General features: G+C 28.9%; 1 protein-coding gene across 1 annotated transcript in view; it reads right to left on the reverse strand.

The window, feature by feature from the left end:
* para (sodium voltage-gated channel paralytic) overlaps window positions 1-18,576 on the reverse strand; it is a 59,691-nt gene that overhangs the window by 19,070 nt on the left and 22,045 nt on the right. The window contains exons 13-24 of the mRNA XM_011506256.1: window positions 12,126-12,554; window positions 11,907-12,000; window positions 11,745-11,813; window positions 9,611-9,861; window positions 8,474-8,647; window positions 7,599-7,949; window positions 6,754-6,958; window positions 2,272-2,406; window positions 1,625-1,754; window positions 1,425-1,543; window positions 766-1,067; window positions 97-270 (exon numbers count right to left, since the gene is read on the reverse strand). Of these exons, the coding sequence (XP_011504558.1) occupies window positions 97-270; window positions 766-1,067; window positions 1,425-1,543; window positions 1,625-1,754; window positions 2,272-2,406; window positions 6,754-6,958; window positions 7,599-7,949; window positions 8,474-8,647; window positions 9,611-9,861; window positions 11,745-11,813; window positions 11,907-12,000; window positions 12,126-12,554 (2,433 nt within the window). The remainder of the gene's footprint in view (window positions 1-96; window positions 271-765; window positions 1,068-1,424; window positions 1,544-1,624; window positions 1,755-2,271; window positions 2,407-6,753; window positions 6,959-7,598; window positions 7,950-8,473; window positions 8,648-9,610; window positions 9,862-11,744; window positions 11,814-11,906; window positions 12,001-12,125; window positions 12,555-18,576) is intronic.

Raw genomic sequence — 18,576 nt, forward strand, 5'->3', positions numbered from 1 at the left:
TAATATACGATATGCTCATTATGTAGCAACATTCACTATTATAAAATGGAATTTAAATATTACTTAATACGTTAAAAATGTTATGTTCAAACTTACCATAACGATAATAAAATCAAGCCAACACCAAGCGTTAGTAAAGTATTTCTTGAAGCCTAACGCTAACCACTTGATTAACATTTCGAAGAAGAAAATGACAGTGAAAATTCGATCCATATAATATAATACGTCTTGAAGAATAGGTCTTTGTTGAAGATGAACGTCCTCCAGTGCCTAAAAAAAAATAAAAATATATATATATATATGTGTGTGTGTGTGTGCGTGTGCGTGTGCGTGTGCGTGTGTGTGAATGTGAATGTGAATGTCGTTGCTTTAAATGCGAGAGCTTCCCTATTCTTTAAAAATCTAATATGAATATTTATTAAATGTCTGTGAGTACTTATTTAAGTTTCTTCTTATACATCTATCTATAAAAATTTAATGAACAATGTAATTCAGTCGATTTAAAAAAAATGAATTAACAATAATAGCTTTAATTTTGTTAATTTATAATAAATCTTTGGGAATTATTAATTGCAAAGTAATACATCAATGTTGATAATAATATTATGCTTCTTAACGCATTAAATATAATATTTGCGGATCTGTGAAAATAAATAAATAAAAATCCAAAATCTACATAATTTCGTCAATTAATCTTATCGAATAAACAGTATGATTATATTTAATTTTGGTGACCTGCAGTAAGTGAAACAATATGATACTTACAAGGGCTAAACTACTCATTAGAATCATAAGGATAACGGCAGTTTCAAAGTATTTATTCTCAATGAGTTGAAAGGTCTTGAGTCTTAGGTTCGCCCAACCCTGCCAAAAGGGCGCATCGTCATCTCCAGCGAGGAAAGGGAACTTTTTGTAACAGTTGTCTGGACAACAATCGGCAGGATAGTCTCCATCTAGCTCCTCATCTGTCCTTATTACTTCACCATGTAAATCGCCTTCGGCTTCCTCCTCCTCCTCCTCCTCATCATCATCATCATCCTCCTCCTCCTCTTCCTCCTCCTCCTCGTCTTCTTCTTCGTCATCGAGCTCTAAAGACATAATTTTTAATGTAAGATTAAATAAATTAGATTTAAAACATTTTTATAATTTGCAAATTATGTAAAGCAAAAGATGAAGTATCAATTAAGATTTTACTTAATTATATAAGTTTTATTTTATTTATAAGATGTTAGTTTTCTATTTGCGAAGAAATTGGATTTCATGAATAAATTTACAATGAAAATACCGTAAGTTTAATCAACAGATAATTTTAAATGTAAATAAATTATTTTCATTCGTAAGTCCTTATTATTATTAATTTTATGTTTTAATTATAATAAAAATATCGAGTTTTCCAGAAGTTTTATGGAAATTATTAAACGAACCATCTTCGAGATCCTCCTTACTAGCATCTTTCTTCTCTTCTCCATTTAATGAATCTAAACTGCCTTTATGACTTTCATCCTTAAATGAACGATTTTTATGACTGCCGTACGATTTATTACTATAATAGTATAATAATATATTATTTCTTATTATTGAAATTTCAGTACGTGCTTGTAATAATTTTATAGAAATCTCTAACCTTATTGTGTCATCTTCGTTGTGATTCATGTATTCGTGATCCAATCTGTAGTCTCGATGATTTATTGAATTTACGAGAGCTTTCGTATTATTTATACATAAGTTCCCTTTCATTTTACTTTTCAAGTCTCCTTTAAAAGTAAATCCAAATGAAAATATCAAACAATTCTTTAACTAACGATTAGGAAAATTTGTGAACTTGTATTAAACATATTAAAGGGATGACTAATACGTGTTATAAATCAAACTTCAAATAAGAATAATCAAAACTGAAAAGATATTTTATATTTTATAGGGATGTTGTTATAAATAGTTTAGAAGGAAAAATGAAAATACTAAAAATGTATGAATTACTTTAATAATAGATTTTTAATATAATTATGATCTATTCTAATCGTACGAATATATGGTTTGTTGTAAAACAAAATGAAAAACAAGAAAAAAAGAAGAAAAAAAATTTTTATCACATCATGTGACATATGTGCTTAGAAAGATTAAATTACTAATTTTATAATTTGTATGCCAAATTTTCAAAATCTATCTATAGCTATAAATATTTGCATATAATAAATGCTACAAGGTTTGAACAAATTTATATGCATCCAGATGTACCTGTTGGAATTCATGAATGTGTACTTGGAAACTTACCATGAATCGTAAACTCCATACCATCACCAATAGCAACTTCAAACTGATTGTTGAGTTCTTTGACACTCTTCTTATCTCGATAAGCATCCAACTCACTTTCAGCTAGATCCATATTTATGTCCCGATCAATTCCATCTGAAAAGTTACGTGGATATACGATTTACATTAAATTCATTACAACGAGTTCGCTTCCGTAATATATAATTCTACATTTCCTTTCAAATCTTCAGTCGTGTTTTTTTAAGCGATTCCAAAACTTCGATTCTATTGGGCTATTTAGAAAGTAATATTTTTTCTTACGACTATCGTCCATTGTATTGTGAACAATATGCTTTATTATAAATTATATTATAAGGGTAAATATTAACGGGAGACACTTTAAAACGTATGGAAATTTAAAAATTTTTTAGAAGTCTTTTTTTCTTCCTAACATATTTAAAATAAAATAAAAGGCCTTTTTCATATATTAGACTTATTAGCGAAAAGAAAATAATACTATACAAGCAATGGAAAAGTTGTATAACTAGTATGAAGAGGATGCGTTAACAGAGAGAGAGAGAGAGAGAGAGAGAGAGAGAGAGAGAATCAGTATCAATAATTTCGTTAATTCAAATAGTAACATACATCGGATAGTGAAAGGCTAATAAAACTTTATAATGACAAAGAGACAGCTGAAACAAATCGTCGAATGACAATACAAAAGCTTCTATGAATTAAAATTGACCAAATTTAACCGCTTAAAACCGCTTAAACCGCTTAAATAATTTACTTTTTCATTTAATGCTTACAAAGGAGTTTCGTCTCTTTGTACTTTCATTTGCGATTTACTTCTCAAATTTAAAGAAAAAAAATCTATTCCTAAGACAAAACACAACCAACCATATAAATCAATTATTTAGCATAAATTCTAAATGCAAATGACGAACATTCTTATCATTTCAGCATTAAATAAGTATAATAGATCAAAATAGATAATACAGAACATGTAAACATCAGTGAAATAGATCGAAAATACTTCTTTATATATTTTCCATTTGTTACATAATTAACAACAAAAAATATAAAATACAAAATTTCAAAAAGTTTGTGAAATAAAATTCGTGATCTAATTTATGAACAACAATATAGTTGAGATGACAAATTGTGGAAAACCATATCACTTTCTAAACGACCCAATATTTCATTATCATTGTTTAACCGTGTATGGAAGACAGCGTGTTTGTTTGTTAATTATCAAGTCTCTGTGTGCTATAAAGAAATGTGCAGAAGTACGCACTCGCAATGGAAATTTTTGAAGCGTCAAGCATTTTTTGCAGGCCCGCTTCAAAGTATAGAAATAAACAAATGATAAGACTTCATTAGAAGTGCGACGATATCTAGTCTAAACATGCACACAAAACTGATTCAATATATTTCTTCTCCGTTTATGCTTCAATAAGTAATAGTTTATACTATACCGCAAAATATTAAGATCTTATTTACTATTTTCATATTCCTAAAGTTTATTCATATGCAGATATCATATGAAGAGCATTCTTATTTTATTTTACAGATTAAAAATTTATATTAGGAATATTTTAATAGTACAGAAGATCTAATGTACCTTATTACAAAGTTTTCAGTTCATTCGAATAAATACAATATAATAGCTATTTTGGGTAAATTGTTTTATAAGACATTCAGTTAATATGTATATTATAAAATTACAAATATTTCAGATCTATTGAGTATTTTAAATATCAGCATGCATGATAAATAATTTAAAGAATATGTAACAACAATACTTTTTCTACGGCGTTTCTGTATTGGAATAATTTCTCTAATAATAGTTTTTTTTTTTTTTTTTTTTGTGCCTTTTTTCTGATAATTCGAACATAACAAATTGGTAATATATTACAAAAAACTTTTAAATTTCAAAAATATCAATCGTTTTTGATAATCACGATTTTGAAATATTCCACGATAAATATTGAAGGAAAGCTTTTGTTTTCTTAAAACCTTACAAATAATTACTCTAGCATATCAAAATACTTGATAATTGTAAAAGGAATGACATTCTTATCTTTTAATCACAAAAACTATCAGAATATTATTAGTCGAAGTCCCAGAATTCTAAAACATTTATTTTATATATCAGTTGATTTCACGTATACATTCAATTTAAATAAATGAAACATATACATTGAATAATGATATTGCAATAGGAAACAAAATACCTAAATCATGCAGATTATTTAAATAATATTATTTATGAGATTTTTCTCTAAAAATTCTAAAGTAATTTTTCTTTGTAACATATACTGCACAATATGCGTTTCAGCTTATATTTATAATTACTTATATATATATGTAATTAATATAAGTTTATTGAAGAAATGATTCAATAAATTTGTATTTATAAGCTGTCTTTCTATAAAAGAAAATTAAAACGAATATTTTAGGTAACTTAAAATTATAATTTATATTTGTGGTAATCCAAAGAGATGGTGCATTCTTTGTATTGTGCTTATTTAAAAAGGAAAACTATTTCAGATTAATTGTTAACTATAAATATAATATATTGTTCTACATTTCTCTAGATTATTAGAATTTCTAAAAAGATAAAAGTCTAAATTAAATATAAGTAGGAATATTATTTGGAATGACATCTTTAATTAAATTTTTGTCCAGTTCGTCTTACTTAGAGAATGAATTTTTTATTCTTTAACTTAACCTAAGAATTTGTTTTTTTTTGTTTTTTTTTTGTTTTTTTTTTGTTTTTTTGTTTTTTGATAAAATAATTTTCAAAATACAATTTTCATTATCGATGATTAATACAAGTTTTTAATTGCATAATGATATTTCTTTATTTCAAGAACAGAGCAGAATCAATATCTATTAAATTCTATTAGCTGTAATCGGCTATGTACTACAAATAATCAATATCACAAGATAAAATAAAACATTAAACAAAATAAAATGATTATATTCTGTTTACTACAAATACATTTTATGTATCGAACTACTTATGTTTTAAGCGTTTTATGATTTGAAAAAATCAGTAATCTGCCTTTTATCGCTACTTTATATGCGTATCCAATCAACTAAAAATGCCGAGAGAAAACACGCACACATCTCTATATTTATATATATATATATATATATGTACGTGTATTTGTGCGTGCGTTTGTGTGTGTGTGTGCGCGTGTGTTTATCAAATCACACGAAATAAGTTTTAAAATAAAAATAAATCATATAAACATGCTTGAAAGTACATGCAATTTTATCTTTTATCTGTTTCTCTTATTAATGTATGTGATGCAGATGAATTGTAATGTAGATACACTTTAAAGTAAGTGAATATGTATATATACTTCTGATTGATCGCTCGATGGCCTAAGCATTCTGAGGGCGATGGAAATGTAACAAGAGCGAGTCGTGAGCAACATGGACAGGAGCAATAAAAATGATAAGAACGTAAAACTGATTAACCGATTGCTTAATAATTTGTATTATCGGCTCATAATTTCTCATTCGTTCTCAATCTACAAAAATATATATAAACTAATGGTACAAGAGTAATAATTTAATTTTATTTTTAGTTTGACAGTAGCCAGCTGTATTGAATAAAATTTAAATATTAAGGTAATATGTTTGTAAGGTGATTAAGTGATCAATGCAGTTTATTTCTTGGTTACACTTGAGCGTTACTAATGATTTAAATCTACGAATTTTTCATCGAAAATTGAAAATTCTCAATAATAACATAATAATTAGATTTTCACTTTACTCGATAAAGAGACTTTTCCACCTAAACTACATTTACAACAAAATATATATTTATAATTTTCTCTTTTCAATTGCTTATAATTTTAAAAACTTTAATAATTTAATATGTCTTCTAATCTTTAAATCCTTTATTTGTATATTCTTACACAGAAAAAAAAACTTTCAAATAATAATTATTTTTACGCAGGAATTTGTAGAATTTTTTATTTTAATTTTATGATTTAAGTGGATGAGATGTATCATATACGAAAGGAATAGATTCTGAAATAATTTCTTATTAGTAAAATAATAAAGTTAAATGCAACAAATAATTAAATATAAAATAATAAGTAAAAATTTTAAAAGGATGATGTAAATAAATCATACGATTCATTTCATAGATACGTGAACAAATTACTTATAACTGTATGCGAAGAAAAAATGAAAATAAAATTTGTTAATGACGCGACAATGGAAATTGTCGAATTCACGCGTCACATCTGACCATTAAATATAGTTCAACAATATACAGTTTCAACTAATATACAGTTATGAAAAAATGTTCTTCAAATAAAAAACATACCAAGTAAAATAATAAGTAGGATGACGTAATAAAAATAAAAGGGGAATATGGAAGAAAAAGAAGCAGAAACAATGTCACGAACTACACAGCGCACACAGCAAGCGATCTGATTGGATATAAACCTTCTTTCCAACTGTTGGACGGTCCCTCACCTGGCGCCTGATCGGATATCTGGTTGGTGAATTTTGCTCGCATTATCTTAAAGATATTAAGAATGCTGCGCTTTATCCATCCGATGAAACGGCTTATGCGATCAATAGCTTCTGTAATTTTGTTGGTGTCGTTGTCCGCTGTGGGGGCCGATAGGTTCGAGCTACCGAAATTGCTCAAGAGCAACGCCAAGAAGAGATTTAGAACCTAGACGACAAATTTTATTCTTTTAATATATAAACACGATTAATTAAATGTAAGCTAATGCTTCGTGCTTTGTACTTCGTTCTTAAATATGCATTATTGTCGCGCTAAGTTTCAATAGTCGAATTGTATATTTTCTATTTATGGCATTATTTACAATAAATTAGAAATCATATGCTTTAATTTTCTATTCTAACCAATTGAAATAAACGTTAAGTATTATTTCAAGTTCGAGAAGATAAATATTTATTATAATAATTATAAATAGATCTCAAATATAGATATTATAAACCCTTCCTATACATACAAATATCAAAGAAATAGAAAATATATCATCAATCGTTATAAATCAATTATTCAGTCCAATGTATCCAGTTTGTCTCTCTCCGCGCGCGCGCGCGCGCGTGTGTGTGTGTGTGTGTGTTTTTTTTTTTTATCAAAGGTATAAATTATTAGTTCATTTAACGAATTATATAAATACTCATCACTGGAAATTTATTAAAAATTAGTTTTTACCGAGAAATTAAAAGTATAGTTTTGTTTGCTAATTATTTACCATATGACAAATGGTACGAAGGTATCATCAACACGAAACATATAATAGCGGATCTAGGCAACAAAGAGAAATAAAATCAATACGTACGACCAGGTTACCGATGACAACAGTCGCCAAGAAGAATGGAATGCACGACACGTCACCCACACGCATGCAGTCCCACATAGACTCGATCCATTCGCCGCACAGTACTCGAAATACTATCATAAAAGAGTGCATGAAGTCGGTGAAATTCCACCTGGGTAGTTCGCCGCCCGGGAACCTGTCGACATTGTCCGTGTAGTTCTTGCCGAAGAGCTGCATACCCATCACGGCAAAAATGAAGATGATAATACACAAGACGAAGGTTAGATTACCCAAAGCACCCACGGTTCTGCCCATGATTGAAATTAGCAAATTCAGGGTTGGCCACGATTTTGCCAATTTGAATACTCGAAGCTGTCGAGAGAAAGTTATTTAGATCTGCATCCCTTCATTTACGATAAGCATATTTTACATTTTAAAATGTATTTCATCTTATGTAGACAAATTTTCTAAGCCCAGTCATTATGCTAACTCATTACATATCGTCACATCCTGTGTCATAGATAATGCTTTTCAAGTGGTCTTTATGCGGCCATATTAATCAATAAGACACAAATTATTAAAACTCTTACTTCCCGTATGTTGCACATAATTTATGGTCACATTTTTTTTTTTCTTCACATTTCAACATCTAGAATGACGCCTAAAGACTTGTAAGGCAATTCTCATTTTCAGGAATTTTAACGTATGCAAAAGTATTTTGAAAATTTTATTTTTAAGGCTCTCTATTGATCAACGAGCTAACTAACCACCATTTGCTTATAAATATGCCTTCATCGCAATGTATAAACCGAATGTAGAGAGCGAATTTAAGTATTTAAAAATAAATAGCATTTTTCATTAACAGGTGACTATTGTAATTAATTATTTTAATTTACCAGTCGGAAGGATCTCAAAACGGATAAGCCCTGAACGCCCTCAAGACCAAGTTCTAGTAATGATAGGGCCACGATGATGAAATCGAAAATATTCCAGCCTTCTTGAAAGTAATATTTGGGACTCATAGCTATGAGCTTCATCGTCGCTTCAATGCCGAATGTTGCTGTGAAAAACTGCAAAAAAATAATAATTCAGCTAAATAAATACTCCTTTACTACATTAATAAATGAAAATAATAAATCCATAAAACATATAATAAATCTATGCGATATAATCAATGTAAGATGCTTTTTTATTGTCTCTAAACAGCTAAAAAACAATTCACTCTGAAAAACAACCTTGTGCTCGTATTGTAACGAAGTATAGTATATACGAGTTTACGAAATATTTAAATAAATAAAACATTTAATATAAAGCGTTTGCTTGTTTAATTGGCATGGACCGTGAATTAGAACGGGGAATTATTCAACTTTAAACAATTATTATATTATATAGCGTTAATTTGTATTTAATTTGAGAAGGATAATAAAAATTTATTGTAATATTTATTAGAATATTTTTACAATTTTATTGATGTACGAACAAAAAACTACCACTAGCTAAAATACTTTGTTAAATCGAACAACTTTTGAAGAAAAGCAATTGAATTTTATATAGTTAAGAGAAATAAATAAAGTCTAGCTATATCATTTATTAACAAAAACAAAGAAATAATTCATTAATATTTAAATGTAATTCTTTTCTAAATATTATTATTTTTTTATGCTCTGAAAATGATCGACAAATCGATTAAAAACGAAATTCCGAAATAAATTTTGAATTAATGTTATGATTGAATATTATAAACATCGAATAGTAAATTATTTTTAATTAATTTTGTGTGGCGAAAGAAAGTTCAATTTTTCTTATTGTTGAAACAAACACTTCTTTCCGTACAATGTTATGTTTTGTGAGTCAAAAACTCTCTTTGATAAGCCTATATTGATAAGCCCTTAAAATATAGGACAAAAAGCACGAGTTGAACAAAAGAAAAAAAATAGCGCGTGAAGGAGTGCCGGGGAGAGAGATTGAGAGAGTCAATGAACAAAAGATAATGAAAGCGAGGTCGAGTTGCTTACTCTTCCGTGAATGCTTACATAGTTTCCAGACTTGAGAACCCTCTCCATCTCCTTGTCCATGTCGTGGTGATCCAGGGCCATGAAGAGTGTGTTGACGACGATGCAGAGTGTGATGAAGAGCTCGACAAACGGATCGAAGACCAGCAGAGCAACGTACTTTTGGAATGTCAGCCAAACAGAACAACAATCCCAAACACAAAATATATCGATGCAACGTAAAAACAAGGCCAGGGCCTTCTCCTTGAATGTAGGACCTTCTTCATCGTCGTCTAAAGGAAAGTAATAAATCGAAACTGTATTCTACGTGTTAGTAAGCTCACGAATGTACCATTCTTTTTTTGGGGAAACGAGTTTTTAAGGTCGAATGTTGTTTCATGACTTCATTCTATTTTTTTACTTTATTATTAATATTGTTTATATTTCAATGAGAAAGGTAGTTGGGAACGATGTGGGCGTGTATTGAGGGGAAAAAAACGAAGAAATGGAAAAAGTCGAGGAAATTGATTTTTAGATATTGAAGAAATGATAAATTGACCGTGCGAGGATGTTTCTTTGAAAAAAATAAAATTTCCTTTTTATTGACGTATATATTTCGATGATAATTGTCATATTAAATGATAAAACCATACTATTCCTTATAACATTTAAAAATCATACGAATTATATTATGAATTTGAGCTAAATTAATTGCAGGAAATTTATAAAATCTGCATTACTACATCTATTAATATGAATAAATTTTTGTTTATCGTTTGCCTGATATATTTCAATAATAAACATTGTAAAATAAATATTATGATCCGACATGTTAAATAATATATTATTCTTCAAAAAAAAAACACTTTAGAATTATTGTTCTAATGATTTATTGTTATTTGCTATTTGTATAATGAATTGGCATTTTATGCATAATAGACATACGTATATAAATTAAAAAAATTTATTCGTATGTTTTATTTACCCTATAATTAAATTTATTCACGCTATAATTAAAAATATAATTTTATTACAAAGGATCTTTGCCTATTAAATCAGCTTTAAAAATAAAGATACGTATCTAAGTAAGCGGACAAATGTTATATTATGTAAAATTAATTAAATTAATTAAAAAGCAATGAAAAAATATCAATTTTGAACAAGATGTGGTATTCTGCACAAATATTCCAATTATTTTAATATTTTGAAATGAATGGGGCACAACGTAATACAAGCATATCTGTATATGGAAAAATGGGCAGTATTAAAATTATTTAATAAAAAAAATTAATAATAAAAAATACATAAATCATGTTTCTATACATATAAATAGTTTAATATTTGGGAGATCTATCATGTCTTTTGTCAAATTTGAAAAAGATATAGAGGGAGATAAAGTGAAGAGAAGGGAGAGAGAAATGAAATTGTCATATCATAATGAAGTTGTATTGTACAGGGAAATAACTCGATTTTCCCCAAAAAATCAAATATCTACGTTTATATAGTAGTGTGCATATATAAACATACATATATATATATATATATATATATATATATATGAATATAAATTAAATATTTTCATTAGAATTTTCATTACGATAGTAATAATGTATATTGACATAGTGATAAATGTTTCAATAATATATTATGAATATTATATTCTTTTAGGTAGAAGACAAGAAACAAAAATCGTTATCATCAATAACGTTAATAATACAGAAAACTAATATCTAATGTGAAGAAAAATTAATAATCTATTCGATTTTTTTTTTTTTTTTTTTAATTTTCTATTACGTTGTTTGAAATGTTTGTCACAAATTATAATCACAAATAATAATGCTATATGTTAGAAGTAAAAAATATGCATTACCATTCATAATGAATATTTAAATACTTGTACGGATAAATGTATATAATCGTGCGTTTAATTATTCGATGGTGAGCATTAAAAAAAATTCCTTTCCGACGTATTGCACGTCAAAGCGGTAAGAGACAAAAATTTACATTTAGAATTTCGATCATAATTCACGAAGGTTTATAGCTCGTTTAACGACAACTTATCCAATAAAAAGCAATAGAAGTAAACATTGAAAATGGGAAGTCGTGACATGCGTGACATATATAAGTCGAATTTCCGATGAATATCGAGGATCTCTAGGGAAATGATCGAATTTACCTCCTTGTTCGGATGTCCGACTTTGCCGACCAGCAGCTTGTTCGATAATGTCATTCAACACCATAACATCTGTAGCAGATAAAAGTGTCATTATTCACATGACCGATCTTTTAAATTCGAAGGCTATATACCGAGGATCCTGGGACAGGGAAGTAAGCGTACCTTTCATGTCAACGACAGCGTGTTGCTGAGAGGGTTCTATAAATGGATTGTCCTGTTGCTTCGTCTTGCCGAATGAATCGTCGGCATCGCCTTCCTGCGTGCAAACAAGGATGAAATTACTACCGGCCGCGCTTCCGCGGTGTCGCCGAAGCACCGAAGGTCAAGCCCCCGGTAAAATTAAATCGGCGACCGATCGATTAATCGCGAATGAAAAAAGGCAGCCTCTATACTGACGTAATGGTGCTTCTGCAGGCTATCGGGGGCGAGATGTCCGTTGACGGAGGGCGGCCTCGCGGATCTGCTGCGCAGCTTACTCTCCTTGGTCATACCGCCGAGGAGATCGCCATGGGATGTGTAGGAGAGCCGGGATGCGTGGGAGGTGTAGGAGGAGTGTCGAGAGCCGAGGCTCGCGTAGTAGACAGGGACGACGATCGCGCCGTTCTCCTCGGACATGGGCGTCACGGCGTTCGAGTCGTCTGCGTAGGGCAGGTGCTCCTGGGCGTCGAGGTACGTCGAGAGGACGAGGGGCTTACGGTCGCCTCCTGGGGTCCCGACAAAGCGCCCACGGCCATTACGGATGGTGAATTGATGGCTGCCACGGCTACCACGGCGTAAATTAAACGGCGAGCCCGGTAGACTGAGACTTGCCTGCGAACATCAAGTGCTCTTGGGCCTCTCATTTTCCTCGACTGCCCTCCTGGCCCAGGACTTTGGACGCTCAACCCCTCTGCCACTTAGGCAGCGCAAGTTGGCTTCTCCTGGCCAGGAGAGCGGCTCCTTTACATCTCCGTTCGTGCAACTTGCAATCTCCTCTCATTGTATTTTCTGCGGTCCTTGTGAGTTACGAGTTTCTTAAATGCTTAAGGATCCTCGAGGCTCTCGGATATTTCGGTCTCAAATTGTTTTAATTATTTCGAGAGGATGCTCGATAGATGTCGTGCAAAAACCGTGCGATTAAAAGCTTCGGAATATTATGTATTATTTAGTGACCAACTATTTGTGTTTTTTGTGTACTTTCAACCGTTTATAGTTTAAGTAACTTTTACGTCTGCACTTATTAATTTAAGAAACTCCAATGGATTTGCAAACTAATAATTCCATTCCAATGTCCGAAATAATAGTATTTTACTTTGAAAATGTCGGAATCATTTGATAATTCATTCGCATCATTAGCAAGTGATCAAGTGAATGAATGACAAAAATTTATAACACTATAGTATTGCATCATGCTAATATTACATAATTAAATGGATGAATTTTTAAATGATTCATAATATAATGAAATACGTAATAAAATTGTATATGCAAAATAAAAGAAATTTTCAATTTTTTTTTTCTTTTTTGTTTCTTTTTTTTTTTTTTATTATATCCATTTATCTGTATAATAAATTACATGAAATGGAAATGTGATATGAAAATGGAATGCTGTTGGGAAAAAAGTTGTTTAATGAAAAAGCAATGTCTGAATGAATTCAATGATAATCCAATAATTATTTGCTAGTTTTTCAGTTTTCATATATTCCAATATCAATAAGTGAAGAAAGTCACTTTTGTTAATGGTTTTCATTATAACAAATTTTTTCGTCAAATAATCACCATTTAATATGATAGAATTTTGCTTATCAAATCAAAAATGCTTAGCTTCCTTACATATGACTTTATAACAAACATTAAATTATTGACTTTTATAATATACAAATTTCTATATAATAATGTCTGTAGTAAATTCAATCAATCGTTAAAATCGTAATGGATACATTTAGAAATTTTATAAAATTAATAAATATGAAATAATACTTGTTTTACATATCTACATACATTTTTTTTTAAAGACTTATATTAATTAGTACTAATTTGAATATAAATATAATTTTTTTTTGTTTCGAATAATACTGAATATTACTGAAAATTAAAAAAACTTGTATAAGAATAGATTTTGACCAATTTTATATAATAATAACAATAAATAAATAAATAAATAAATAAATAAAATGTTTATATATGTAGCCACCTAGTTTTTATCTCAATAAGATTAATAAATGATAATAAAAATATTAAAAAATTTAAATACTATACTTTTAGAAATCATTTAATATACGATAAAGGAAAAGGTTAAACTCCATTTAATTTTTAGCAAATCATATTGTATTATTTGTCATTATTTTGAAATTAAGTTGAAAAATGATTAAATGAATATAAATATAAATTTATGTATGATATTTTAAGATATTTATACACCATTTTTATAATATTCAATTACTATCTATCTATTCTATCTATTCTAGCTATCTGCACTATCTATTATCACACTTCTAATAAAAGAATTGTTAATTTAAAATTTAAAATGCTTACTTAGCATATAATTGTCAATATGTTAATACCACGAGGCAGCTGATGTGTAATTTTTTTTTTTTTTTTTTTGAAGAAGAAGAAGAAGAAGAATTTCGATAGAAACAAATAGAAAAATTGATATTAGCAATTCATCCTTGATTAAGAAAACCATTAGGTTTTGTAATCTTTCACAAATTTCAATTCCAATCGAATTTCTCGACTATCATAGCCTCAGCTCGAATATTGATAAGAGATAAGAGTTTAAGCAATTAAAGTGGCTTTAGAGCCGATTTTGAATGTACTATATAATAATAACACAGATTACCTTATTTGAATGACATGTAAATAATACAGGTGCTCCTCTATAATACTTTAACAAATCTAATTTAACGATTTTTCACATTGAAAGCCTAATTAATACCTACGAGATGTCTTGATTGGTGAAATGACAATAAACATAAAAATATTTTCGTCATCACCTCAACAATTTTTTTTCTGAAACTATATAATGTCTACTTATATGAAAAATAATATTATCATGGTGAATATGCTGTCTAGATTGGATTATCTATTTAATATTATAATTATGATAACGACATTATTTCTACAAAAGCATTAGTATAAATCGATAAAATACAATAATAAGATATAAGACAAATTATTTATTAATAATTTATTGAATGGTAAATTGGAAATGTATATAAATTAACGTATAATCTGATTGCTGATGAGCAACATAATTATGAGCATCAAATAATAGATGAAATGGGGCACTATTAACAATTGAAAGGTTGTTGTTATTAGAGGCTTTTTCCTTAAACAGTCAGATTTGATTTGTGTTTCGGTAATTAAAACTCCTTGCTTACGAGAAAAGTTCTAAAAGAAAAAATATCATGCAAGTAGATTGAGTAAGTAAAAAATGATGTTCGGACAACCATACAAACATCGTACTAGACAACTCCAGAATCAATTAAGTATTGTTTTACCAAAAATGTGCAAAGATATTTGAAATTAACTTTATAATTAAAAATCTTAATAATTTATATACATTGCTGAGGAATTACTAGAAGATTAGAAGAGATAATGGACAGAAAATTTGATACGATGAATTAAATTGGAAAGATTTTAATTTAACATAACATGTCGATGAAACGGATACTTTATTAATTAAAGGTATAACAATTATTAGCTCGGTAATACAATGTAGGAAAGTTTGCTTAATATTTCGTCGTATTTTATACTGATAACGTCAAATTTTCACGTAAATCCAACCTAATATTTCGAATGTATATACAAGTATATTTGTATTGATTAATTAATATAATTGAGGTATAGAATTTTTATAATCTTTAAATAAATACAAATTTTGAAAATATATATTACAATAAAGGAAAATATAAATTATTAACCTATCATTCGTAAGTTATGTTTAGTTTAATACTTATTGCTAAAATATTAATGAAGCTATTAATAAAAATCTCAAAATTTCTATTCAAACGTTGAAATTTAACGAATAACATTTGATTTTTAATTTCTTTTAAAATTATATCATATTTAAATATATGGTCAAGAAGGATAAAGTTAAGTATTACTAATACATACTCAATTTATTCCACGTACCTCTCTTAGACTTTCCTGGTAGGCATAAGTAAACTGGCCATTACCGGCGCGAGCGACCTTAAGAAAAAAAAAGACAAGAAGAAAAACACTTCCTACCAGATTTTCTAAAAAACTCTTTTTGATTTTACATAATCTCCTTTTCTTCAAAATAGCAACCAGTAAAATACAGACACAACATCCGGCAAAAGCATTACACAAATAAGTTCAACGATACGGATCAGCAAGAATTCTAATAATCGATGCTTATTGAATAATTAATTAAAAAATATATTAGAGATGGAAATAAAAAATAAATTATATTTATTGATACCAAATTAAGTTGAAGATATATATATATATATAGAGAGAGAGAGAGAGAGAGAGCAAAGACAAATGATTAATTAAAAACTATGTTTTAATAATATTGTTGTGTGGTAAGTGTCGTTACAATCATACCATACAGAACACAACAAATACATGCAAACAAAAGGCATCTTTTAACAGTAATTTCTAAATGATTTTCTTTCAATTTTATACACATCAAATAGTAATACAAATCAAAAAGTCGCTTTAATGCAATTTCATATCAAATCCATGAAAACGTTGAGCCGTTATTAACTGCAAGTGATTTGTGATATAACTTGCAATTACATTATTTATAAACTAAATTATGATAATAATGTAAACTTAGTTATTGATTAAAACGAAAAAATGATATATAATTTATGTATATGAATGATAATAATGTCAACTGGATATAGTTATTTGCATATATAATATGTAGGTTATTTAATATTTCTAACACTTGATTTTAGAATTCAGATAAAACTTTAAAGGGTACTAATTTATAATATACATGTATAGTTTGGATGAAATTTGTTTTTAACTAAATAAGCCCTTATTTTAAAGAACATGGTTAAAAACTTTTCTTTTTTCTTTTTTCAAAACTTATGTACATTGTTAAAATAGCACATATAGTGTATTTCATTAATTATCGATTATAAATAAATAACAATAATTTATTGAAATTGTAATTGTTCCAACCGTCAATGAGTCGTAAGAAAATATAAGAAAATATACAAGGAGTTTAATGTAAATTTATATATTCGTTTACGGCAGCTATCGTAACAGATTAAAACTAAATCACAAACTTTTCTATGGTAATTAAAAATGTGATAATGCAGCTTTATTCAACGCGCGCGCACACGCACGCACACACACACGCGCACGCACATACACAACACACTCGCGCGCGCGCGCGAAATATCTATAGAAACCAAAACAAGCATTTTAAAGGCTCGTCTCTCCTCGCCCCTCCCCGTCACGATTAAAAGACAGTCGTATTAGAAACTCAAAGTAGATAATAATAAAGCCAATGAAGGCTGTTTCGTAATTTCGATGAAGTTTCGATTAAAATTAATAAGAAAAAAAAAAATGAAAACCCTTGAAAACAATGAACCGCTGTATGATAAATCCGAAGGACTATCATTGAAAGTGCTTATCTGCTTCATGTATCAATCATTTATTCCGTAATGATCATTGCTTTGCGGACTGACCCAGAAAAGTTCCTCGAATAGCAAATCTACATTTGACTAATGCCATAACCATTCGGAAATACGTATCGAGCTTGCCTCCACGACAGCCTTCGTAGTTTCGAGGCACTTGGCAGTAAACAATGCGGCCAGAGACCATAAGAAAATGAATCGCAAACGAAGTGTAAAAAAAAAAAAAATATAGGAAGTTAGGGCAGCTGCTAATAACCATGCGATCGATCCGCGCTTCCACACTGCCACAACAACGCGCAACAGCGGCTGTACATGAGATGCTAATTTACCTATGCGGGCCTGTTTGCATGCATTGCGAATTGCACGTTTTTTAGCATGCAAAAACGCGTACTATCGTCCCCCCCCCTTATTACTCAAGCACATGAGATATTCCAGATGAAGTAGCTCGGGTAAATTGCGAAGAGCTGTGCTAAGATATGAAAGTGCTGGGCTTTTTGGCAATAGTAAATGATGTTGCGGTTGTATGAGAAATTGTTAGAAGGAAATTTAAGATTTCTCAGTGAGTGTAATTGTGTATGAAAAAAGAATTTGTAAAATGCAGGTCAAGACAAATATTTTACAAGGGAGAACGATGTCAATAGGGTGGTTGGGAAGGGGCGGCGAGGATGACGAAGGATGACGAGGTGATTTTGTAGAAATACCAATATGTATTTTTTGAATGTCCACATTACAGAAATTTAAAGAGAAATAAAATAATAACAATTTCATTAGGAAATGTGCATATTTTGTGATTATAAATATTTAGATTAACTAGTGGAATATATTTTCATGAATATTCACAGATTTTAATAAATTAAGAGGTCATTATGTACATCATACATTTTTATTCAATTAATTTCACGAAAAATATTTTGTTTCTATGAAAAAAAGTTTAATTTAAACATACTTTACTATTTACTATTACATTTACTATTTTAATGATCATTGTCATAATTAAATTTCATTAATAACCATAGAATATTCTATCATTTAATATTTAATTATTAATTATTTTTATCTTCGGCTTATTTATTATTAAACTATTTATAGAATATTTATATTCTTTTACGATAATGACATGTCGAAATATACAATATTCGTATAAGTAAACTAATGGGTAATTAATTTATATTACGTTCAATCGAAGTTGCGTTATGATCAAACGCGGGATTTTACTTTCTATTTTTCACAAGATT

This window comes from Ceratosolen solmsi, unplaced genomic scaffold (assembly GCF_000503995.2).
Source record: "Ceratosolen solmsi marchali unplaced genomic scaffold, CerSol_1.0 scaffold7, whole genome shotgun sequence".
Classification (NCBI taxonomy): Eukaryota; Metazoa; Arthropoda; class Insecta; order Hymenoptera; family Agaonidae; genus Ceratosolen; species Ceratosolen solmsi.